General features: G+C 43.5%; 1 protein-coding gene across 1 annotated transcript in view; it reads right to left on the reverse strand.

Annotated features, from left to right (window-relative positions):
- robo3 (roundabout, axon guidance receptor, homolog 3) overlaps nt 1–21,213 on the reverse strand; it is a 245,976-nt gene that overhangs the window by 192,529 nt on the left and 32,234 nt on the right. Inside the window, exon 3 of the mRNA XM_080749930.1 lies at nt 7,901–8,740. Within this exon, the coding sequence (XP_080606056.1) occupies nt 7,901–8,054 (154 nt within the window). The 5' untranslated portion in view covers nt 8,055–8,740. The remainder of the gene's footprint in view (nt 1–7,900; nt 8,741–21,213) is intronic.

Consider the following 21,213-nt stretch of genomic DNA (forward strand, 5'->3'; position numbering starts at 1 on the left):
TCGGCCAGGGCCAGGCAAATACAACGTGACTGCGTTTCAACAGGGGGCACTATTCTGCTACGGTGTATTGAGGCTTTACAAAACACCACGAGGATCAGCATGCCAGGGAAGAAGCAAAGCAAGTGCTTGATGGAAACCGACACAAGGAGGATGAAGTCGATAGCGGCCGACAGACACATACAGAGATGATCTGACAGTAATTGGCTGCCTGGCTGGACGATTGAGCCCTTCATAGAGCGTAGAGCCCCTCAGTGTTATTCAAACCATGCTGGAGGAAATTGAGGTGACTTGTTAGTGCGGGGAAGTGGGTGGAACAGATGGAGCGATGGAGTGGACAGAGGAGGGGATGCATGGGGGAATGATAGAGAAGAAAACAGAGCCATGGTACGCGACACTCGGTCACGCTCACTGTGGCAGAGGCCTTTGGGTGCTGCGACGTTTAAGCCCCCTTTCCACTGACATGGCCCAACACCACACCACTCCACACCGCCCACTTGTGCCAGGTTTTCCACTAAGGACCTGGGTAAAGTGGTGTGAAAGTAGTACTAAAGGTGGTACTAAAAAGTATCCTATCTAAAGTAGGTCTGAGCTAGGCCAAACAGGGCTACACATTTCATAATGATTGATCACTCATTGACTTTTCATTTAGACCACCAGGATATAGTTGGAATACATGATAATATATTCTATTGTGTTATAATCACAGTTATAATCTATTATCGTGTATTATAATTATCATAGTTGTAATAGATTTTAAAATGTTATATTGTATTATAATCACAGTTAAAAGGGTCAATTTGTTTCTTACTGATAGGGGTACTTTTGTGAAATGGAAAATGTAGATATTGTTATGTGGTGTGATGTGGTGTGGAGTGGTGTAGAGTGTAGTGTTGTGTAGTGTGGTGCTAAAGCTGCAGTCGAAAAGGGGCTTTAGATGCGCCGAAACACACACACAGCGACATGTGAGTTTGACGTAATTTTTTTGTTCCTCCTGGTCACACAACAGTCATGCCGATGTAACGGTGCACTGTGGTGAAATGGAACTGGGAGGGGGGAACGCAGGTGGCGTGTGCGGGTGCATGAGGTTGAGGATGGGATGGATATAGACGGGGGAGACAATCAGGAGAGACAAATCTCAGAGGAGATGAAGCATAGAAAGAACGAAGGAGATGAGGGAGGTGACGGTGAGCCACAGATAATATGAAAGAGGGATGACAGCCACAGAGAGACAGACAGAGAAATGGTAGAGACGACTCACTGCTGAAATTGAGAGGAAGGGAACAGAAGAATACTATTATTGAATTTGTATAAATTCGCACGCACACACACACACACACACACACACACACACACACACACACACACACACACACACACACACACACACACACACACACACACACACACACACACACACACACACACACACACACACACACACACACACACACACACACACACACACACACACACACACACACACACACACACACACAGCTGCTGCTTTGACCAGCAACAGGTCTGACTGGAGGCTTCAATAGAAATGTTCATTTCTCTACATTGATGACTGGCTCATTGCTACCGGTATATGCACATATGGTATTTGTAAGGAGTTCCCGAAAGGCACCTTGCCAAATTTTCCGATGCTCCTTATAGTGCCAATATAAATGCCAGTATGTTGGCATCAACTCTCTGTATGGTATTCAGCAGATGCAACTGCAAGGCTGTTTTATTCTGTTACAGAAAAGCTAGTGAGACTAAAGTCTGTGATTATTTTGAAATGGGCACAGTTCCAATTTCAGATTTGGCTATTACTGCATTTGCCTGTGAACACGACAGTTTAGTCAAGTCATCATCACGCAATAACAGTAAATATGTGTATAAAAACTAGGCTTATTCATCCCTGTTTTCACCACCTGTAATACAGAAGTTTCATCTTACTGAGGAGGAGTTAGGAAAACGGTCACTGTGAGCTTCATAAGAGCAGACATGCTAAAGTTGAAAACATCCTGACCTTCAGCTACCGGAATAATAGTGCTCTCCTGTCTGAATGGTAAGGTGGAAATCAAATTGGCTTGGCTTCCTAGTTCCTACCTCATGCCTGAATTTATATTTCATTGTACGATGGTGTCGCAGCAGATATAAAAGCTCACAACACGCCCTACCCATGACGCGCTGTGAACTTGTAGAGCATACATGGGCAACTGGCGGTCCGGGGGCCACATGCAGCCCCCACCTTCACTTAATGCAGCCTGCAGGTTAATATCGGAATACTGATATATATATAGTAATAAAATGTGTCTTATTTTTGTGTCTAATGTATTTGTATTAAAGTTCATAAAGTTAGCATAAGTATAACTAAATGCATTTGAAATCCAATCAAAATGTTTCATTTAAGGATTCCAATTCAAAAGTAACAAAAGATAATTCAGGATTCCAATTCAAAAGTAGCAAAAATAGCAGATCTACAAGCTCAAAACGTGTCGCGCTGTGACACGTTTTGAGCTTGTAGATCAGCAATTTTTTTGCTTGACTTTTAGCAATATGCAATGTGGCGCACTGGAATGAATGTAGAAATATAGTGGCCCTATCCATCATCCAAGTTGCCCACCCCTGTTGTAGAGCCGCTATATTGTCGGCGCGCGACACCGCCATATGATATGACAAAGTAGGAACGAGGCCATGATATAGTGTGGCTGGCTGGCCAGGTGCCACTGCAGGGCGCTCCCCATTCATCAGACAGTCTCTTTCTAGCCCACTACAAAGACTCAGCCATGGCCACAGCACCGGCATCAGCACCCGTAGACTGAAAAAGGTCACATTTAATGATCCTGGAATCATGCCATAGCCAGCACTTATCTGCCAGGAAATATTGGGGATGGTGGTGCGCTATTATGTGTATATGTGCGCACGTGTGTGTGAGTGTGAGTGTGAGTGTGTGTGTGTGTGTGTGTGTGTGTGTGTGTGTGTGTGTGTGTGTGTGTGTGTGTGCGTGTGTGACAGAGACGACCCATGGGCCCATGTCCCCTAATGGCGGGCTGCTGGAGCCAAGGCGAGGCCATGGTGAGGACAGAGACAACCGGTGGTTCCCAGAGCTTGGGCCCGCTATGAATAAAGATGTTTGGCTCCGCAAAACGCTCCATAGAACTCTATTAATAATGCATTCCGACTAGCTGGCGATTCCCACTGAATAAATGAGGCAAGCAGGGGCAAAGATGTGCAAATGGGGAGTAATACAGACTGAGTTTAGCATTATCTGACTTTGTAGGTCTCTTTCGCTCTCTCTCTCTCTGTATGAGTGTGTGTGTCTGTGTGTGTGTGTGTGTGTGTGTGTGTCTCTCTCTGTCTCTCTCTCTCTCTCTTATCTGTCTCCTCCTCCTTCCCTTCACTAGCGTCTACTTCTATACTGTATCTTCAATAAAGCCTGCTAAGCCCCTGGAGGAACCTGGTGTATTCTACACACAGTGGCAGATTAGCGCTGTTCCCAACAGCTCCCAGCGGTTCCCCCTGACAGTCACCACAGGGTGCCCCGGCCACAAGAGACAGGCCCCGTTCTTGTGCGTCACTGATTGTTCCGTAATGCTCAGGTACGGAGCGATTATCTCAGAGTCTACTGGGTCGCCGCCATTGTGCAAAATTCTAATCAGGCTTGATTTGTGGAACAAAAGCGCATTTGAAATTCTGCAGACAGTCGCGCACACAATGTCATGGAGAAGGATATTGTGCGGGGTTAACACCTTCCCTGGATTTACATATTAAAATGTTTAGAAATAATTAGCCTGGAAATGCACATGCATTAATGACTCCCTGACTAATTTGTTTGTTGGTGAAAAGAGCAAAGGGGAGCCCACTTGACTCTGATGGAGAAACAAATGCTCACAATTAGTACGAGGGGATTAGGACGCACATGTGTGTGTACACGCACGCGTGCACGCACACGCACACGCACGCACACACACACACACACACACACACACGCACACGCACACGCACACACACACACACACACGCACACACACACACACACACACACACACACACACACACACACACACACACACACACACACACACGGCTATCTCAGTCGTCACTTATACAGATTCAGTTACATAAGAGAAATGCAAGTATGTATGCACACACACGGTGTGTACACTGTACAAGCCCTCATGCATAATTTGTCATCTACATTTTGACACTACAACAACTGCATCCTATATGTGTGTTATGCAGCCCCATATTTTTTTACACACGTATCTGTATGTTTATTCACAAGCAACTCCAAAGCTGTCACTTACCTGCTCCCTAAAGAGTTGCCATCAGAACACTATTGACCGAGTAGCATTTATACATTCTGCTTATGGATTATTTATGAATATATGTATTGGGTCAAGTTCCAAACCACAATGACGTTCTGAATATACAGTAGCAAGTGATGTATGCAGGGGTAGATCAACTAGGGCTGTCTCTATGCCTATACCCATCGCAATAACCTTGAAACTCCAGACTGAAATTAAATTAAGCGATTCCTTTGAGTGACTGCTTTGAAAATGAAATGTTCACTTTAAAAGACTTCGCTGCAGGGTCTATCCAGAAAAGGCTTATATGCATGTGGACATCTCTTGTATCTACTCTGCTAGCAAGTCATGGAGATCTTATATGGGATCATGAATAACTAACGTCTGAGAAAATAAAAAGTTTAAATTATTATTACATTATTAATTAATAAAATTAGTTTTTATTTTCATTCAGTGGAGTAGGGACTGTGTGTGTACCCTGCTCAGCCGCACCCTACAGTGACTGGTCTGACACAAAACTACTAAACAATTGAGATAGAAAAGAGAGAAATAGAGTGAGAGAGAGAGAGAGAGAGAGAGAGAACTAATGGCTAAACCAGCCAATCCTCAGTAGTCCATTATAGAGCTGTGTTTGAGTGAATTGGCCATTATTTCCCAGATTGGTTATTGGGCAGCATTGATTTTCCCATTGAGCTGCGCTGAGCTCCAGGGTGACCCGTGCAGGCTGTCCACCCACTGCCCTGCTATCGAGCTCCTCGCCTGGGTACTCACGGCAGCAGCGCCACACCCACACACAATGAATCGGCAGCGCATGGCAACTTTTAAGTATATTTCAATCACAGAACATTATCTCAATCAGGGAAACTCGCCACGTGGCAGTCCGCGGTATTGATTCACATCAGGGCCAAAAACGGTGAAGCCGCGTCAACAGCACGTATCATTTAAAGTTAAATAATCACGTGTCCCAGGAACCAGCAATAACAATTTGTTGTCTTTCATTTTCTAAGTCATCTTCAATCAGTCTCTGTGTCTCTCCATGTCCTGGCTTAAACGTATTAATCATGGTGTCCATATTTTGGGCAATATTTTGAAGATGTAAAATATATTGTCCTATCGTATGTTTTTCTTTTCGTAAAGTAAAGCCCTGCTTCATCATACAAGGCCGTTGCACAAACATAGTGAAAACAGCAGATCTACAAGCACACAACCGCGAGGCGTTGTGTGCTTGTAGATCGGCTGTTTTCACTAGTTTAGTTCAGTTCAACGGTTTTGGACATACAAGGTTTCCACCCGACAACGACGATATGTATCACCTTTCCTTTTCAAAAAGAGTGAAAATAGCAGATCTACAAGCTTGCTATTTGTTGGACGACAAGTACTGTATAGAAGGGGTTCAATTGGTACTTAAAAGAGAGTGGTTAAAGGATTCTAAACATTAGGCATTCCCGCTGTGGCATTGATAACAGATTAGTAAAACTATCGTAATCTTCGGTCTCATTCTCTCCTAGTTTAGACTCCCTGAGCGAATCAATGCACTCTAAGGATCTCAGCGGCTGAAACTGGGTTTGGTTCTCAGAGAGCTAGTAAATACTGTAGCTCAGGGAATATGAAGCCGAATGATAAAGAGGCACGGCTGTCTATAAGTCCATCGCTCTGGACTCTTTCTCAAAGGATTCATTGTTCCTCGCCTCTGCTCACTTTCTCATCGCTCCCCTATAGATCTGAGGAGTGAATGCGCACCCAATCTGCACTCCATTAGCGCTCTGTGATGATGGGAGAGGGAAGAGTGAGGTGTGAGTGTGGCAGAGTGAAATGAGAGAGACGATAAACTAACTAAACATTACAGATACAGCAACCACCACTGATAAGCCGCTTATCGAGGGGCCACATTTCAAGGGAAAAATGTATTTGAGAAGGTGCACCCCCCGTCCCCCCCTCCCTCCAATACACCCATGCACGCCTCCACACACGTTCATAGAAACCCGTTTTGCCTATATACGCTCAGCCATCAATCTATGGGGACAAGCTGGGAAGCAGCTGGATATTTAAGAAACCAGCTTGGTATTCAAAAAACACTTAGTCAAACTGGCAGAAATGTAGCTCTCTCACAAAGAGAGAGAGAGAGAGAGAGAGAGAGAGAGAGAGAGAGAGAGAGAGAGAGAGAGAGAGAGAGAGATGGAAGGAGAGTACAGTATGGAAAGAAAGAATAAAAGATAGGGAATAAAGAAAGTGAAAAGAAAGGAAGAAGACAGGGATAAAGAAAGAAAGAAAGAAAGAAAGAAAGAAAGAAAGAAAGAAAGAAGGTAGAAATACATATATTCCCAGGTCTCTTAGACAACCTTCAGAGGTGACAACTCCAGACATCACATGAATATGTTCCATACACCACCTGACCATGATGCGCTGCACACTGTAGCCAGGCACACCGTTCATTGGTATGCACTGACATGCAGACAAAGCTAGGGTTCTCATTAGGGGAGGCATCAAGGTGATCCCTTGACTTAACTCCACCCTATACACAATCACATGGGCGCACAGTCTGCACACACACACACACACACACACACACGCACGCACACACGCACGCACACACACGCACACACACATGCACACACACATGCACAAATATATATTCCGTATACCATGCCATTACCTCAACCAGAGACATCCACAGCAGGGACTTCCCATTACATTCTGCGTTAATAAGCATCTGCAGCCACACACTAAAACTTCTACCCCGACGGAATACATTAGCCATGCATTCACACACACAAAAAAACATGATATATCACAAAATATACCAGTGGCTCCAGGCATACTGAGCTATAGCAGTGACAGGAGTCAGGAGAAGGAGAAAAGCCCAACAGCAAATGTTAAAGAGATGTGACAGTGCTGGACCGTTCTCCGTGACAGCAGACAGCTTCATTTAACACACCTAGCAGGCAGCTCTCTAACACGCTGTGGTTTGTCTCCCTGGAAAGTTTCACTCTCAGCCTCATTGGTAGTGACAGTGGTAGTGATAGTATTTCAAATGGCTATTATTTGATTCCACACTTAAAATACAAATACACTTTTTATAATGGTCAGCTGGGTTAGTATTGTGTCTTTCCTAGCACACTAATTGGTAATCAAAATATGAGATTATTATCTGTATTTATCTATTATCTACACATTTGTAAATGGTTGTAATGTTACATGTTTTGACTTTCAAAGTAAGTTGGTACGTTTTACTCTTCAAAGTCAAAGCATCCAAGCATCTAGTTGATTTCCCCCCCAAATCTTCTGTTGCCATAACATTTGACAGATATCAAACGCTGCCTCTTCTTCATAAGTCACGTCACGGAGATTTTTGCTCTTGTGACAACTCCTTCCACTTTCTCTTTCAAGTCTTTCTCTGGCACGGTCCCACATTACCATTACAAAAGGTACCCCCCTTTCTAAAGCGGTTCAAGTCTTTGCCAGTAAACGTGCGTGTCTTGCATCAGTGTTTGTCAGAGACAGACAATGTTAAAGCGCAAAGCCATGGAGATCAATCTGTGAGAAAAGAGGGGCTCAAAGCAACAACAAAAAGAAAAGAAAAACCCAGAGCGTTTCGGCACACTTACCGTTGGAGCCGGTGAAGTTCCCCCAGTCCAGCAGGGAGCTGTTGAAGGATGGCAGGGACATGTTGAAGAACAGATCGGTGCTGTTGGGCGGACTGCGGATGGTGTCGGTGAACAGGTTCATCTGGAGCAGGGTCTTGATCAGATACCGCAGCATCTTTGCCTCTCTGTCTGCTGCACAGAGGGTCCTGCAGCCTCCCTCAGTCTCCTTTCCCCCTCTCTCTCTCTCTCTCTCTCTCTCTCTCTCTGTCTATCTAGAGTGTGTGTTCACACAGTAACTGTCCTCTTCGCTTCCTTCGTTGGTGGGTGTGTTAATTGACCAAGAAGTGCTTCACAGATGAGTTGTTAGTCCAAGTTGTTGGCTCACAACATTTGAAGTAAAAAACTAAAAACAAAAACAAAAAATGTTTTTTTTGATGGGGGAGAGATTCCACCAAAGGCCTTGAATGGTAAAAAAATGTTATAAATAGAAAGCAGAGGAAAAGAGTAGAGTAAAAAAAAAAGAGAGAAAAGCTTCATTGATAAATTGGTCAGGCAAGTCAGATTGGGTTGTGCCCCATTCTTCTCATTCCCTCCTGTTCCTTCTCAGCATCGGATCGTTCATTCCTCCCGGGTCCTTTTGTTCTGGAATGACATAACTTCACACACCGTCTTGACACTACAAACCAAAAAAAAAAAAAACCCAACCTCTGGCCGGTGTGAAAGAATCCGGGGATCTGATGACCCCTCCGGATTCGCTGTTCTCTTTTTCGAACCCCTCCCTCTGGCTCCTCCTGTGTCCCTGCCTCCCTCCCTCTCCTCCTCCTCCTCTGTCTGTGTGATGGGGTCCCACGGGAGCGGGTCCTGGAGAGAGAGTGAGAGAGCAGGTGCTGTTGGCAATAAATGTTTAATTATTAGATTAATAATCATCCCTGGAGGCTGGGAGTTTGGGGAGCAGGGGAGAGCATCAAACTACTGTCACTGTCTTCATAACCATACATGCGTGCGTATCATTTACACGGACAGTCACAATAGTGTGAGCTGTGTGCACAGTGCACACGTGTGGTGGTGTGGACAAACAAACAAACCGACCAACCCAAACTCCTCCCTTTATTGAACTGCTTTGGTCCCAAAGCTGAAACTATATTTTTGCCTGCAGTGTCAGTCAGCTCTTCTGAAGAGTGTACAAAATGGAACCAAATTGACCCATATGACCCAACAACACTAAAGATATCACTGTGTATGATCCACATTTCCCTAGAAAACACGTCTTTTGACGATGTTTAATGGAAGGACACATCTACACATGCGCAACTTGCATGGATTAGAAATTATTATCAAAGTTAACGTAAAAGAAATGCGGCAGATGTGAGTGGCATAGACAAGACACAAATATACAAATGATACCAACATGAATGGACATCATTTTGCACTATGTGTCCGTGGACGTGTATGTGATTGTACTGTACAGTATGTGTCAAGGCAACGCACATACCTTCAATAACGTTGAAGCATGCGTGTGATAATTTATGGCCTGCATATATAAACATGCACAAAAACACGGTGGTCCCATGTGCCGGCGGGACGCCCCAGCTGACGGCCACAGTGTGATTCTTATTAGCAGGGCCCGTCCCCCCCATCAGGGCCGTGTCCTCCCGCTCGCTCACTGCCACAATGGGGGCCATGCCGGTGACAAAGTCGCTGTGACGACCCCCGTCCTGCACCCTATTCTTGGGGATCTTTCCGGACTTCCTCATTTTGGGGGGTCTTCCATTCATGGGGCATCTGTGCCAGGCCATTTCCACACATACGGCGCTAATGGGCGTACAATATGGGAGTGGTATGGAAGTGTTAGATCGACCGACACTCCGGCTGTGTTATGCATGCGTGTTATCGTGCCTCCGGGTCCCAACCCCTACTCCTAGGCTCCAGGCTATTTCACCTGTTTGCAACCTTGATGTGCTCTGGGAACAGATGAAAACATTAAAGGCATGCATTCATCTGTTGTTTAAATGGAGGCTGCGTGGTGCTCACTGCTCATAGCTTAACTGTGATCATTCTCAGCGAAGAGAGCATCATTATTAAACTCTTTGAAAACAGCTAATCTACAAACTCACACCATGTAACATCACTATGAAGACATGCTGTGAAATTGTAGATTTATTTTTGAAAATGTTTGACATTTCCTGATAAACATTTTTCCCTAATGATATGCCCAAAATAGGGACGGCAGGTGGAGTGCTCGAGATTAAATGGACAAAATAATTCACCAACAAATTCACATAACAGCTAGAAAATAATTCACCAACAACATTCACATAACAGCTAGAAAATAATTCACCAACAACATTCACACAACAGCTAGAAAATAATTCACCAACAACATTCACATAACAGCTAGAAAATAATTCACCAACAACATTCACATAACAGCTAGAAAATAATTCACCAACAACATTCACATAACAGCTAGAAAATAATTCACCAACAACATTCACATAACAGCTAGGGTCTCTGACAGGATATGATAGACAGAGACACAGCTCCACCTGGTTAGACTGGGGGGTGAAGGCGTAGGTACATATATGACAGACAGCCACAGTGAACTATTGCAAGCAACTCGCTGTCGTGTTGCATCAGCATTTAGGTGATGTTCACGTTATCAATGTTTCAGTATTCATCCTTGCAGGTGTACTTGAACCAGCTATGCTCCTGCCTCCTAACTACAGTGAGGCCTTGTCAACCAAGCTGGCAGCCTGACAACAAGAACACTGCTATCACAATCACTATGTCTAAAGCCATATGTTTAATTCAGGCTTTTCTTTTTTTTGCGTTGCCAACCGCTCCACCATTTGACCGAGTGTGTATGTCCGTATGAGTATGGTGTATGTCTGTATGTATGAGGACAGCCTCAACAGCTTTAATACCGCTGGGTGACCAAGTGGTGCTGTTGCGCAGCCTTGAAAATAATGGACATGTTAAACAAACAAACAAACACATCTAAGAAATTCCATGAATTCAAAATATATATAATTAAGAAGTAGTGAAAATAGCCGATCTACAAGCTCGCAACGTGGCTTGTAGATCTGCTACTTTCACCACACTAGTTTGGGTCCCAGGTAAACGTCCCGGGCAAACGTTTGGGTCTCGACCAGAAAAGTTTGGGAACCACTGCTCTATATAAAGCGTCTTGAGACAACATGTTGTGATTCGACATGATAAGTTGAATTGAATTGCCAATGGATAATAAAAAACTATTCATAACTCTGCTGTCACCTGGTGTCAGAAAGCAAACCTAGAAAACAACTAATCATAGCAGATGCCAGTGATGTTGTCAGAGTTATTCCCAACACAAAGTGTCCCTTTCTTTCTCTTTCTATCATAAACCAGCAGCAATGAGACAGATTGTGCCACTGCAGAGATGTATGTAGTTATCTTGAAATTAAAGCATATGCTAGTTTTTCTCCTCAGCCACTCATAATTCTTCATTATGAATCTCTGTGGCCACATAATTTGCTTTTATATGAGGGTAATAGTCTTATTATTGTGATTTTAACTGCAGTACAAAGTTTTATGACCATCTCCCAACCCAGTTATTCTCATGTTGGGTATATCAGGGAGCCTGCACATTGAGCCTGCACTGTAAAATCATCCGTGACAATTTAACACTGAGAGTGTGCTAGAACCAAATGCACCATTTTGGTTCCATTTGTACACTCTCTAAGTTACCAGTAAGACTCCCTAATCGGGAGATAAGCGACAGTCAGGTCGCATACACAAACTTTAGAAGGCAATGGTAGCCAATCAGGAGGGAATATGGGAAATGGGACAGATCCATGTTGATGACATGACTTTAGAGATACTGTGTACCACTTTGTGTGATTTTAGGGCAAAGTCGGTAGGAGCGGTGTCCAAAAATGTGTTTTGCAAGAATCGGACTCATGGTGGGGCTAGAAGAGGGCCATATGAGAAATGAGGGGTGGACGTTGTGGTTTGGCAGCCAAGGAATGTGTGTGCAAAGTTTGGCATGGATAGGGGCAACGGTGGCATAGATATGAGTAGGGCAAAAGTGTGACATGATGTGTGACGGACAGACTGACAGACAGCCGGTGGAGGTTCTGATAGTAACTGCGATCTGACGGTCGCAAAAAATTGATAAATTAACACTAAAGATTTTACTGTGTGCCTACAGAGGTCCGCTCTGACATGTACTGTAGAGGGAATCACAACACAATCCCAACACATTTTAAAAGGGACTTAGTGTGTGTCCTAGAACAGTGGTTCCCAAACCTTTTAGCTCAAGACCCAAAAGAGAAATTAGACGTTAATTAGACACAAACTAGTGAAAATAGCTAAAGTAAAAGTACTCATTATGCAGAATGTCCCATTTCAAGTTTTCAAATGTATAAAAATCTTTTGAAAATAGGAGATCTACAAGCTCACAATGCATAGCATTGTGACGCATTGTGCGCTTGAAGAATTGGCTATTTTCAAATGGCCGAAATGTATCGGTATAAGGGTGTAAGTGGTTAATTTATGTTTTGTCAAAATAATCAAAATCTACAAAAATGTAGTGAAGTAAAAGTACAAAATTTGGATCTGTAGTGGAGTAGAAGTAAACATATTGGAAATTGGAAATACTCAGGTACAAATACCAAATAATTGTACTTAAGTACAGTACTTAAAAGGGTACTGTCATCTTAACACATCGAGTGCCCGGATGTATGACGTGTGTGTGTTGCTGGTGCCCATGGCAACGCGTCATTCTGCCTACCGGCGAGAGTACTGGCGAGAAAAGTAATCCGAGTAAATGTAATCGGAGTATGTCCTGTTTATTTCGCGAAAATCTTTTCTTTCAGTCAGGACCGTTTTTTATCATTTCTAAGCCACATTGTTTGTGTTATGGCAGGTAGAAGAGGCTGCCGTTTTGAAATGAAAGTGATTTAAAAGCTAGATTAGGAGAAAACCACGTTTTTGTGCAGCCGTTAGACAGGAAGTCAACGAGACACACAGCGGTCCGGGTGACGTAATTGCGCGCTGCATGTTGGGAAATGGAGTTTGTTTCATCACCGCGGCAGCCAAGTGCAGTAGCTACAGTACAGTATAGTTTACTGTACAACGCGTCAAACGCGTCGTGGGCCTCCAGCGACATCAAAGAGATTGGCTTGTAGACACCACGTGGGCAGCCGATGTGTTAAAAAATGTCGGGCGTGTCAGCGGTCCTTTAAGTAAATGTACTTAGTTACTTAGTTTACACCACTGTGTCCACAAATGGTCCTGAGTCTGAACCCACCGTTTGGGATGCACTGAGAGACCGATTAAAGTACAGGTCTCGGGTACAAGCAGGCAAAATGGGTTTTCTCAGACGGGTGGCTGGTATCTCCCTTAGAGATAGGGTGAGAAGTTCAGTCACCCGAGAGCGACTTGGAGTAGAACCGCTGCTCCTTCACTTGGAAAGGAGTCAGCTTAAGTGGTTCGGGCATCTAGTATGCCTCCCGAGCGCCTTCCTAGGAAGATCCTCGATGCATGTCCCACTGGGAGGAGACCCTGTGGCAGACCAAAGACCAGATGGAAGGATTATATCCACACACTGGCCTGGGAACTGGCCTATACTCCCTGGCCTATACTCCCTGAGGGAGTGGAGGAAGTTTATCAGGATAGGGAACTATGGAAATTCCAGTTGGAACATGTTACCCCCGCTACGCGATTCCGAATAAGCAGTTGAAGATAGAAGACTTTGGCAAAAAGTGGCAGCGTGTACAATAGAACTCCATTCGTGTATGACCACGTACATTATCAACACGATTTCAGCTGTTTCTGACGACATCAGGGATTTAGTTGACGGTCAGTGGGTAGTGGGTACTGCACCGAGTACAACAGAAGCGGAAGCACTCCCAACTGTATTCCCAACAACATTCCCAAGTAGGCTGATGCCGTGGTAAATGTGGTAACTTCGTTTCCAATTTACATTGTTCCTGATTTGGTCACTGCCCAGTCTAGACATTATCATTCTAATTGGCCAATCCCCAATCACATACACACCCATTGTAACAGTTACAATGGGTGTGTATGTGATTGGGGATTGGTCCATTGCAGTATAGTACACTGGTGGTGCTAGAAATTACACATCTACCACTTGAGCTCTTAAGACAATAGTTTCATACCTCATTTGCTTAATCTCATATTTTGATTTTGGACTGGTTTTCAAGGCTCAGTATTACTTTATTTGTCACCCGGCACATTAATTTGTCTTGGACATAATGCATATTTCTCTTTGTGGATTTGGGCCATTTTTACAGGATGATTTTAGTTTTTCCCCTTTTCCCCCTTTCTAAATTAGTTTTCTTCTCTTTGTCTATTCCCTCTTTGGTGTTATAGGGAACGTCAGATTACATTTTATAAATGTGCAAATCAATGCATGCAAAGCCATGTCTACGACACTAGGACCTCTATTTGAAGCATGCATAACCAATTGTATGCAAATCCATCAAAGGAGGGCGGGGGCACACTGGTGAGTGTTTAGCCATTCATAGTAGTTATCAAGATAGATGCATAGGCCATAAGGTCAGTAGTGTCAGAATCACTCTGTCTGGATGTCTCTGTCATTATGAAACTTGTTGTAAGTTTCACAACCTAAGATTAACATTTTCATAAAACATTTGACCCCTGAATACACAACTTTTACATAGTCCCTTATGGACTTACTTCTGACGAAGCCTGCAACTAAATTATGCATTTTGTCTTTGTTTTCCTTTTAAATGACAAATACTAACTACCGTATTTACATTAACATTATCATCTTTTAACTTGCTGTGTACAAAATGGATAAAGGGAAACGCCAAAATGTGATATTTTAAACAACTCAACAAGCATGATCTTGGCTATCTCATTTATAGTAACGGAAATGACTGTACCTTGATTTGTGTTATATTTTAACATTCAAATGCAGACCATGTGAACTCAATCATTTGACATGAGACAAACATCCAAAACCGTACCCTAAATGTAACCAAAACATGTATCTGAGCAATAAAACAAATATCTTAACTCATTGACTGCCAAGGCCCGAGTTTCCCGAGTTATTACAGTAGTAACAGGATGCCACAGCCCGAGTTTCCCGAGTTGGAAGCCATTTTGAAAAAAAATGAAAAAAATAAAAAGATTTTCAAAACAAAATTTTATAAAAAGAATTCTAAAAATGCCTCAAATGTATTAGGCATGATCGCAATCGCGAAATTGCATGTTTAGCCCCATAACAAACACATCTTTCAAAATGTCAAAAATGGCTGTTTTGTCTGACTTTGAAGGCTTGTATCTCATGAATGCCTGAACGGATTTCCAAGCGGATTTTTTTGTTTGAAAGCTGTTAAAAAGTACTACACATATGGTGCATGATCTAGGCATGGGCGTGCACGATCCGTGCACTAAAAATTGATCCGTGCACTAGAAATTTAGGAAGGTGGCAGTGTTTGTTTTGTCTGACTTTGAAGGCTTCTATCTCATGAATGCCTGAACGTATTTCCAAGCGGATTTTTTTGTTTGAAAGCTGTTAAAAAGTACATGGTGCATGGGCGTGCACGATCCGTGCACTAAAAATTGATCCGTGCACTAGAAATTTAGGAACGTGGCATCCTGGTACTTGGCGGCCATCTTGAAAAGGGCATTCAATGAGTTTTTAAACTAACCTAAAAAAAAAAAATCTAATATAATTCTGCCATAGTGATAACTACGTGTGAACTATTTTGAATAATAAGCATGTTTGGAATAAAGTCTACATGAAACAGAGAAATACAACTACCTCCAAAGACGTTTAAGATTCTCTCAATGAGATATGTGAAGGCAGGCACCTATACCACTGTAAAACATAATATTACAACAATTCTTGAATTTTAGACTTATATTCAGTGACAGCCAAGAACCACATTGATAAGACCTGCATGTTTGCGCTTCTTATTCTTGTTCTTCTTCCTCTAAAGCCCCACAATATCATGACAGTCTGACTGCTATTAACAATTCCTCTCCCACAGAGCCTTCTGACAATTAGCCGGACTCAATTAAATGAGAAGCACACAGAACTAATAAGGCTACTGACAGAACTCTGCATGCAGAAAGGCAGGGGCGTCACACCAAATTCTGGGCCCTGGGTACAAGGATTCACTGCGGGCCCCCCATGAATGTAAACTATTGAAAAATAGCAGATATACAAGCTCACAGCGCGGCACCGAGTGCCGCGCTGCGAGCTTGTAGATCTGCTATTTTTGAAAAATCGTGAAAATGTGTGCCAAGAAACCTATGTTTCCATGTCAGTGATGTTCAAACTTTTTCACGTGAAGGACCCCCCATCTCAAAATATTTAGTTCCAGGGACCCCCCAGAAGCAAAATTTTAGTTACAAATGTACATTTAAAAAATACATTATATTCAAAGATTTGCGCACATTTTCAAGACTTTACAAAAATAGCAGATGTACAAGCTCGCAGCGCGGCACTCGGTGCCTCGCTGTGAGCTTATATCTGCTAATTTTCAATAGCTAAAGTTACTAGGGCCCCTCCACCACCTTGGGCCCTAGTAACTCAGTCCCACTTTCCTACCCCTTGTGACGCCCCTGCAGAAAGGCTCGCAGACAAGAGCCATACTTCGTTTATTTTCACATCCGGTGTGACAAAGAAGACCCAGCATTAATGGAGCTGCAAAGGTCACAATGCATCGCACTGTGATACTTTGTGAGCCTGTAGATCAGCTATTTTCATCAAAAGATTTTAATATGAAAGAAGGGGCCAATTACAGACCCCTGAGGGAGCCCGGTCAACAAAGTATTTAAACTGACTTGATTCAAACTGCCAACTTGCCAGTGTTAAGTTCGGCAATAGGAGTGCCTCCTGACAACTATGCTTTCCGACTCATGCAATGAATATGCATTAGAAAATTTACATAAAAAGTGTTTTGATGTTTGCAATAAAGAATACCCTTTTTTGCACTGTTACAGTAGCAGCCAGGGCATTGTATAATAACATTCAACATTCAAAGCAAAGTTTAATATATTGCTTGCCAAAGGAGGATATTAACATTTAAGGCGTATTTCAATGCTTTGAAACTTTCAATGTGCATCTCTAATGATACCTCTTATGACGTATGACTCATTTCACCCTCATTAATCTTAAATTAGGATAAATACAAAGCTAAAGTACTGTATACACAATTTATGAATCTCGGTTTCCTACGCACCTTTTTCTGAAGATTATTTTAATTCAAAGAAATATTCATGCATCATCCAATTATCCCTTTCCTCTCTTTAAAGGATGACCAATAGTTTACACTTTCAGTTGTGTAACTCATGCAATACAAAAGCTTAACCTTATACAGCATACAATTATAAGGGAAAGGGAAACAGAGATACGTGTTATCCGCATGTACAAAGTAATATCCACAGTTAATTTAACTAAGAATGTACACATGATGGACCCTGAGACTCACAAGTTGTCGCCATCACAAGAGCTTGCAGATCTATTTTTTCCCAAATTGTCACCCCAAAATAGGGACGCAAGGGCTCATGTGGTTAACCCAGGGGTCCCCTGGGGGTTCCTAACCTTTTCTGGTGCAGGGTCCTCTTGGAAATCTTTAAAGTGTTAAAGGCCCACCCATCTGACCAGCACCAGTGATGGAATAAGTACTCAAATGTTTTACTTAAAGTAAAAGTATCAAATAATTGTAGTGCAGTAAAAGTACAATTCTAGTGGAGTAGAAGTAAAAGTAATCGTAAATGGGAAATACTCAAGTAAAGTACGAATACCTCAAATTTGTACTCAATTGCAGTACTTAAATAAATGTACTTAGTTACTTTACAACACTGCTGACCACTGTAATACGTCTGTGTTAAAGTGGTCAGATGGGTGGGCGGCATGCATTTTCAGCGCATGCATATTTTAATGATCAATCAATTGATTGTGGGCCGGCTTGGATCAATGGAACTAACATACCATTAACTTTAAGTTCCTATTCATCGGTATAACAATGAAAACTCATTATTCAGGCTTTTGAAGTTGTTTTATTTAATGATGTCTTGGTCAATTAAACCTTAGTGTTTTGCCAATTATTTGGGGACCCACTCACTCACGGCCCACCGGTTGGTAATCACTGATTTAACCCATTGTCACATGTCAGAGTTGGTATCTCTGGCCCCACCTCCTTTTTATGTTATTATCATGAACTGTTACTGTATATACACTATACAGTAACAGTATAAATACAATATTATATACTACTATCAATATATATATTGATAGCTTATTTTGTAGCATTGTTATACATGTTGTTTGTCCAGTTGTTCAACTGTTGAATGCTTAATCATGGACCACAATGGAAACAAGCCTTCGTCTTTTCGGTGTCTTATCCATTTGACGTTTTAACTGTTGTACTGCTGTACTCTTAAATATGTCAATAAAATATTCAATCAATCAAGCTGGTACAGTATGCCTGTGAAATGAGGTGTGGTTAAATGACTGAGTTGTCTTGATCAGCGAGACACGACTGGGATCTAGAGTACAGTAACTGGCAGAGGAGCATCAGAAGGGTAGTGACTTGTGTCACTCCACACCCACAATGCACCAGTTTGGAACATCTGTGGCCAGGTCTGGTTGTGAGGTCTGCTGAGTTGTACTGTGTGTGGCAGTTTACCCCTGTGGGAGCCTCTAAACCTAACCCCCAACACACACACACACACACACACACACACACACACACACACACACACACACACACACACACACACACACACACACACACACACACACACACACACACACACACACACACACACACACACACACACACACACACACACACACACACACACACACACACACACACACACACACACACACACACACACACACACACACACACACACACACACACACACACACACACACACACACACACACACACACACACACACACACACACACACACACACACACACACACACACCGGAGATTGCAAAGCAATCTCCGGCCAGGGACCCTACCAGGCTGCAGGTGTATGAGCCCCCCTCACAGCTAGATCCACAACTGCCACAGGGGGAGGGGGTGTCAGTAATTGGGAGTGTTTTTGGCAACAAACAGTTGGCACTGTCCATCATTAAACCTGGGCATCCGCCACTGCCCATATGCCAATGTGGCGTAATTGGTGGTGGTTCCATCCCATATTCATTCAACGCGTAGGGCTGTGACAACCCATCTTGAACAGGACAGCCACGGTCTCCCCATGGGCAGCTGTGTGTCCAACTGTACCTCACAAACTAGCACTCCAGGAAACCCTAACTGCCGTCCATCCCCTACCCCCCTCCCAACTCACTCAACCCAACAACACCAAAGCATTCAGAGAGCTCACATGAAATCTGGTGGCCAGTGGGGTCCGCATCAATATGCCAACGGGCCGGTGTTCCGACCACCTAAACCTATACCTTAATAAAACTAACAGGGGCGTGTCGCTGTTACTAAATCTCATCTTTTCGACACCCGACTCTAACCCTCACCCTAACCTCCGTGGAGTGAATCGCTAACCCTCCGGTCGAAATGATGGGCGTTCGCAAAAGCGAGATTTCCTCAAACTAACGCTGGTGAATGCTAACCTGGTGAAATGCTAACCTGCCGACGGTGGTGAAATGCTAACCTGCGGATGCTGGTCAATGCTAACCTGGTGAATGTTAACCTGGACGGACCAACGGCCCTTCGTTATTATGGGTGGACCCCGGGCAGTGCTGGTCAAGGCGCAAGGAATGATGAGGTCGGGAGATCTCTGATCTCATCTGCAGTTTATAGTGAGCGGGGTAAGTGGGAAGGACAGGGCCAATATGCTTTTAGTCAGGGGATTAGCTGATCTCCAGAGAGGCCTATGTTTAATAGTCAGGGGAGAAGAAGTCAAACAAAGCACTAACTGCACCCCTCAGCCAAACACAAAACCCAAAGCAAACTCGGAATAATTGCTAGACAATTGCACAATTAGCCACAACCTCATGGATATTAAGTAGGACGTAATTTGCCCCTCTCAGACATTTGCATCTCATGAATTCCTCTTTACGCACCTTCTCATACTCACTTCATCCTCTCCTTATTTTAATAACATTTCATATACAGATAAATGCAGATGCATGCAAAGTGTTCATTTAAATATGCATTAGAACCACCTCCACCAACTCAAATCAGAGGGGTTCATTTTGCAGCCCCCACTGCAGCCCCTGTGTATGCGTACGTGCATGAGTGCATGTCTGCCTGCCCCCGTGTGTGTGTGTGTGTGTGTCTGTGTGTGTGTGTGTGTGTGTGTGTGTGTGTGTGTGTGTGTGTGTGTGTGTGTGTGTGTGTGTGTGTGTGTGTGTGTGTGTGTGTGTGTGTGTGTGCGTTGGGTCAGTCTTATCCAGCCCTACAGCAAATCTGTGCAAGTTTCAAGTACCACTCCAAGACTGACCCTTTACACCCCACTGCAGAAAGACGTTGCTGTGACTTGCCTGTGAAAAAGAGCTCATGCCACTCAAGGGGATGGGCCCGCATTCTCACAATCAATGCACGGGGACCTTCAGAAGACTAGAGTTCATTCCAATCAGTGCTTCAGAGAGAAAATATTGCAGTTCAAGAGGGAAGAGGACTGCGTTATATTGATTGGGGGAAAAAAAAGATGGGTTATTTGTCAGCCTTGATATTTGAGGGAGGGGAGAACTTGATTGCTTTCCCACTGTGCAGTTTGCTGTGCAGCAAACTTCAAAGCGCCTGCCAGGCGGCCACCCATTCCAGGTGGAGGGAATCTGGGGGAAAATCAATGACAAGCGCCAATCATAGCTTAATAAGAGGTTTAATAACAAAGACTCGCCTGCAGAGAATTGGCCTTTTTCATGTCAGACTTCACAGTTAACCATGTCATAAATCTGACCATCCAAGACTCATTCCATCTGCAAAAAGGTACACAAATAAGACAACAATTGAACCTAACTTACTTAATTAATCCTCTTCGTTCCCAGTGGAACATAAATAAGGCTGTGGCGATCTGCTTCCATCTGGTCCTATCCTGTGCAGCATGTTGTGCCTCGCCCCATGTAAGGTTTGCCATCTCCAGTTCCGAGGTCACAGTTTTTTGCCAGGTTGTTTTTGGTCTCCCTTGTTTCCTCTTTCCAGGTGGGGTCCATCTCAGGGCTACTTTAGGGATTCAGTTTGGATCCATGTCCGGGCCATCTGTGTTTTATTTCCAGCACCACATTGCGACAGTTTGTTTTTCTGTATAGGTCCTCATTGGAGATCTTTTCTGGACAGAATATGTGACAGATCTTCCGGAGACACCCATTGTGGAATC

This window comes from Nannobrachium achirus, assembly GCF_963921795.1.
Source record: "Nannobrachium achirus genome assembly, chromosome: 19".
Lineage (NCBI taxonomy): Eukaryota > Metazoa > Chordata > Actinopteri > Myctophiformes > Myctophidae > Nannobrachium > Nannobrachium achirus.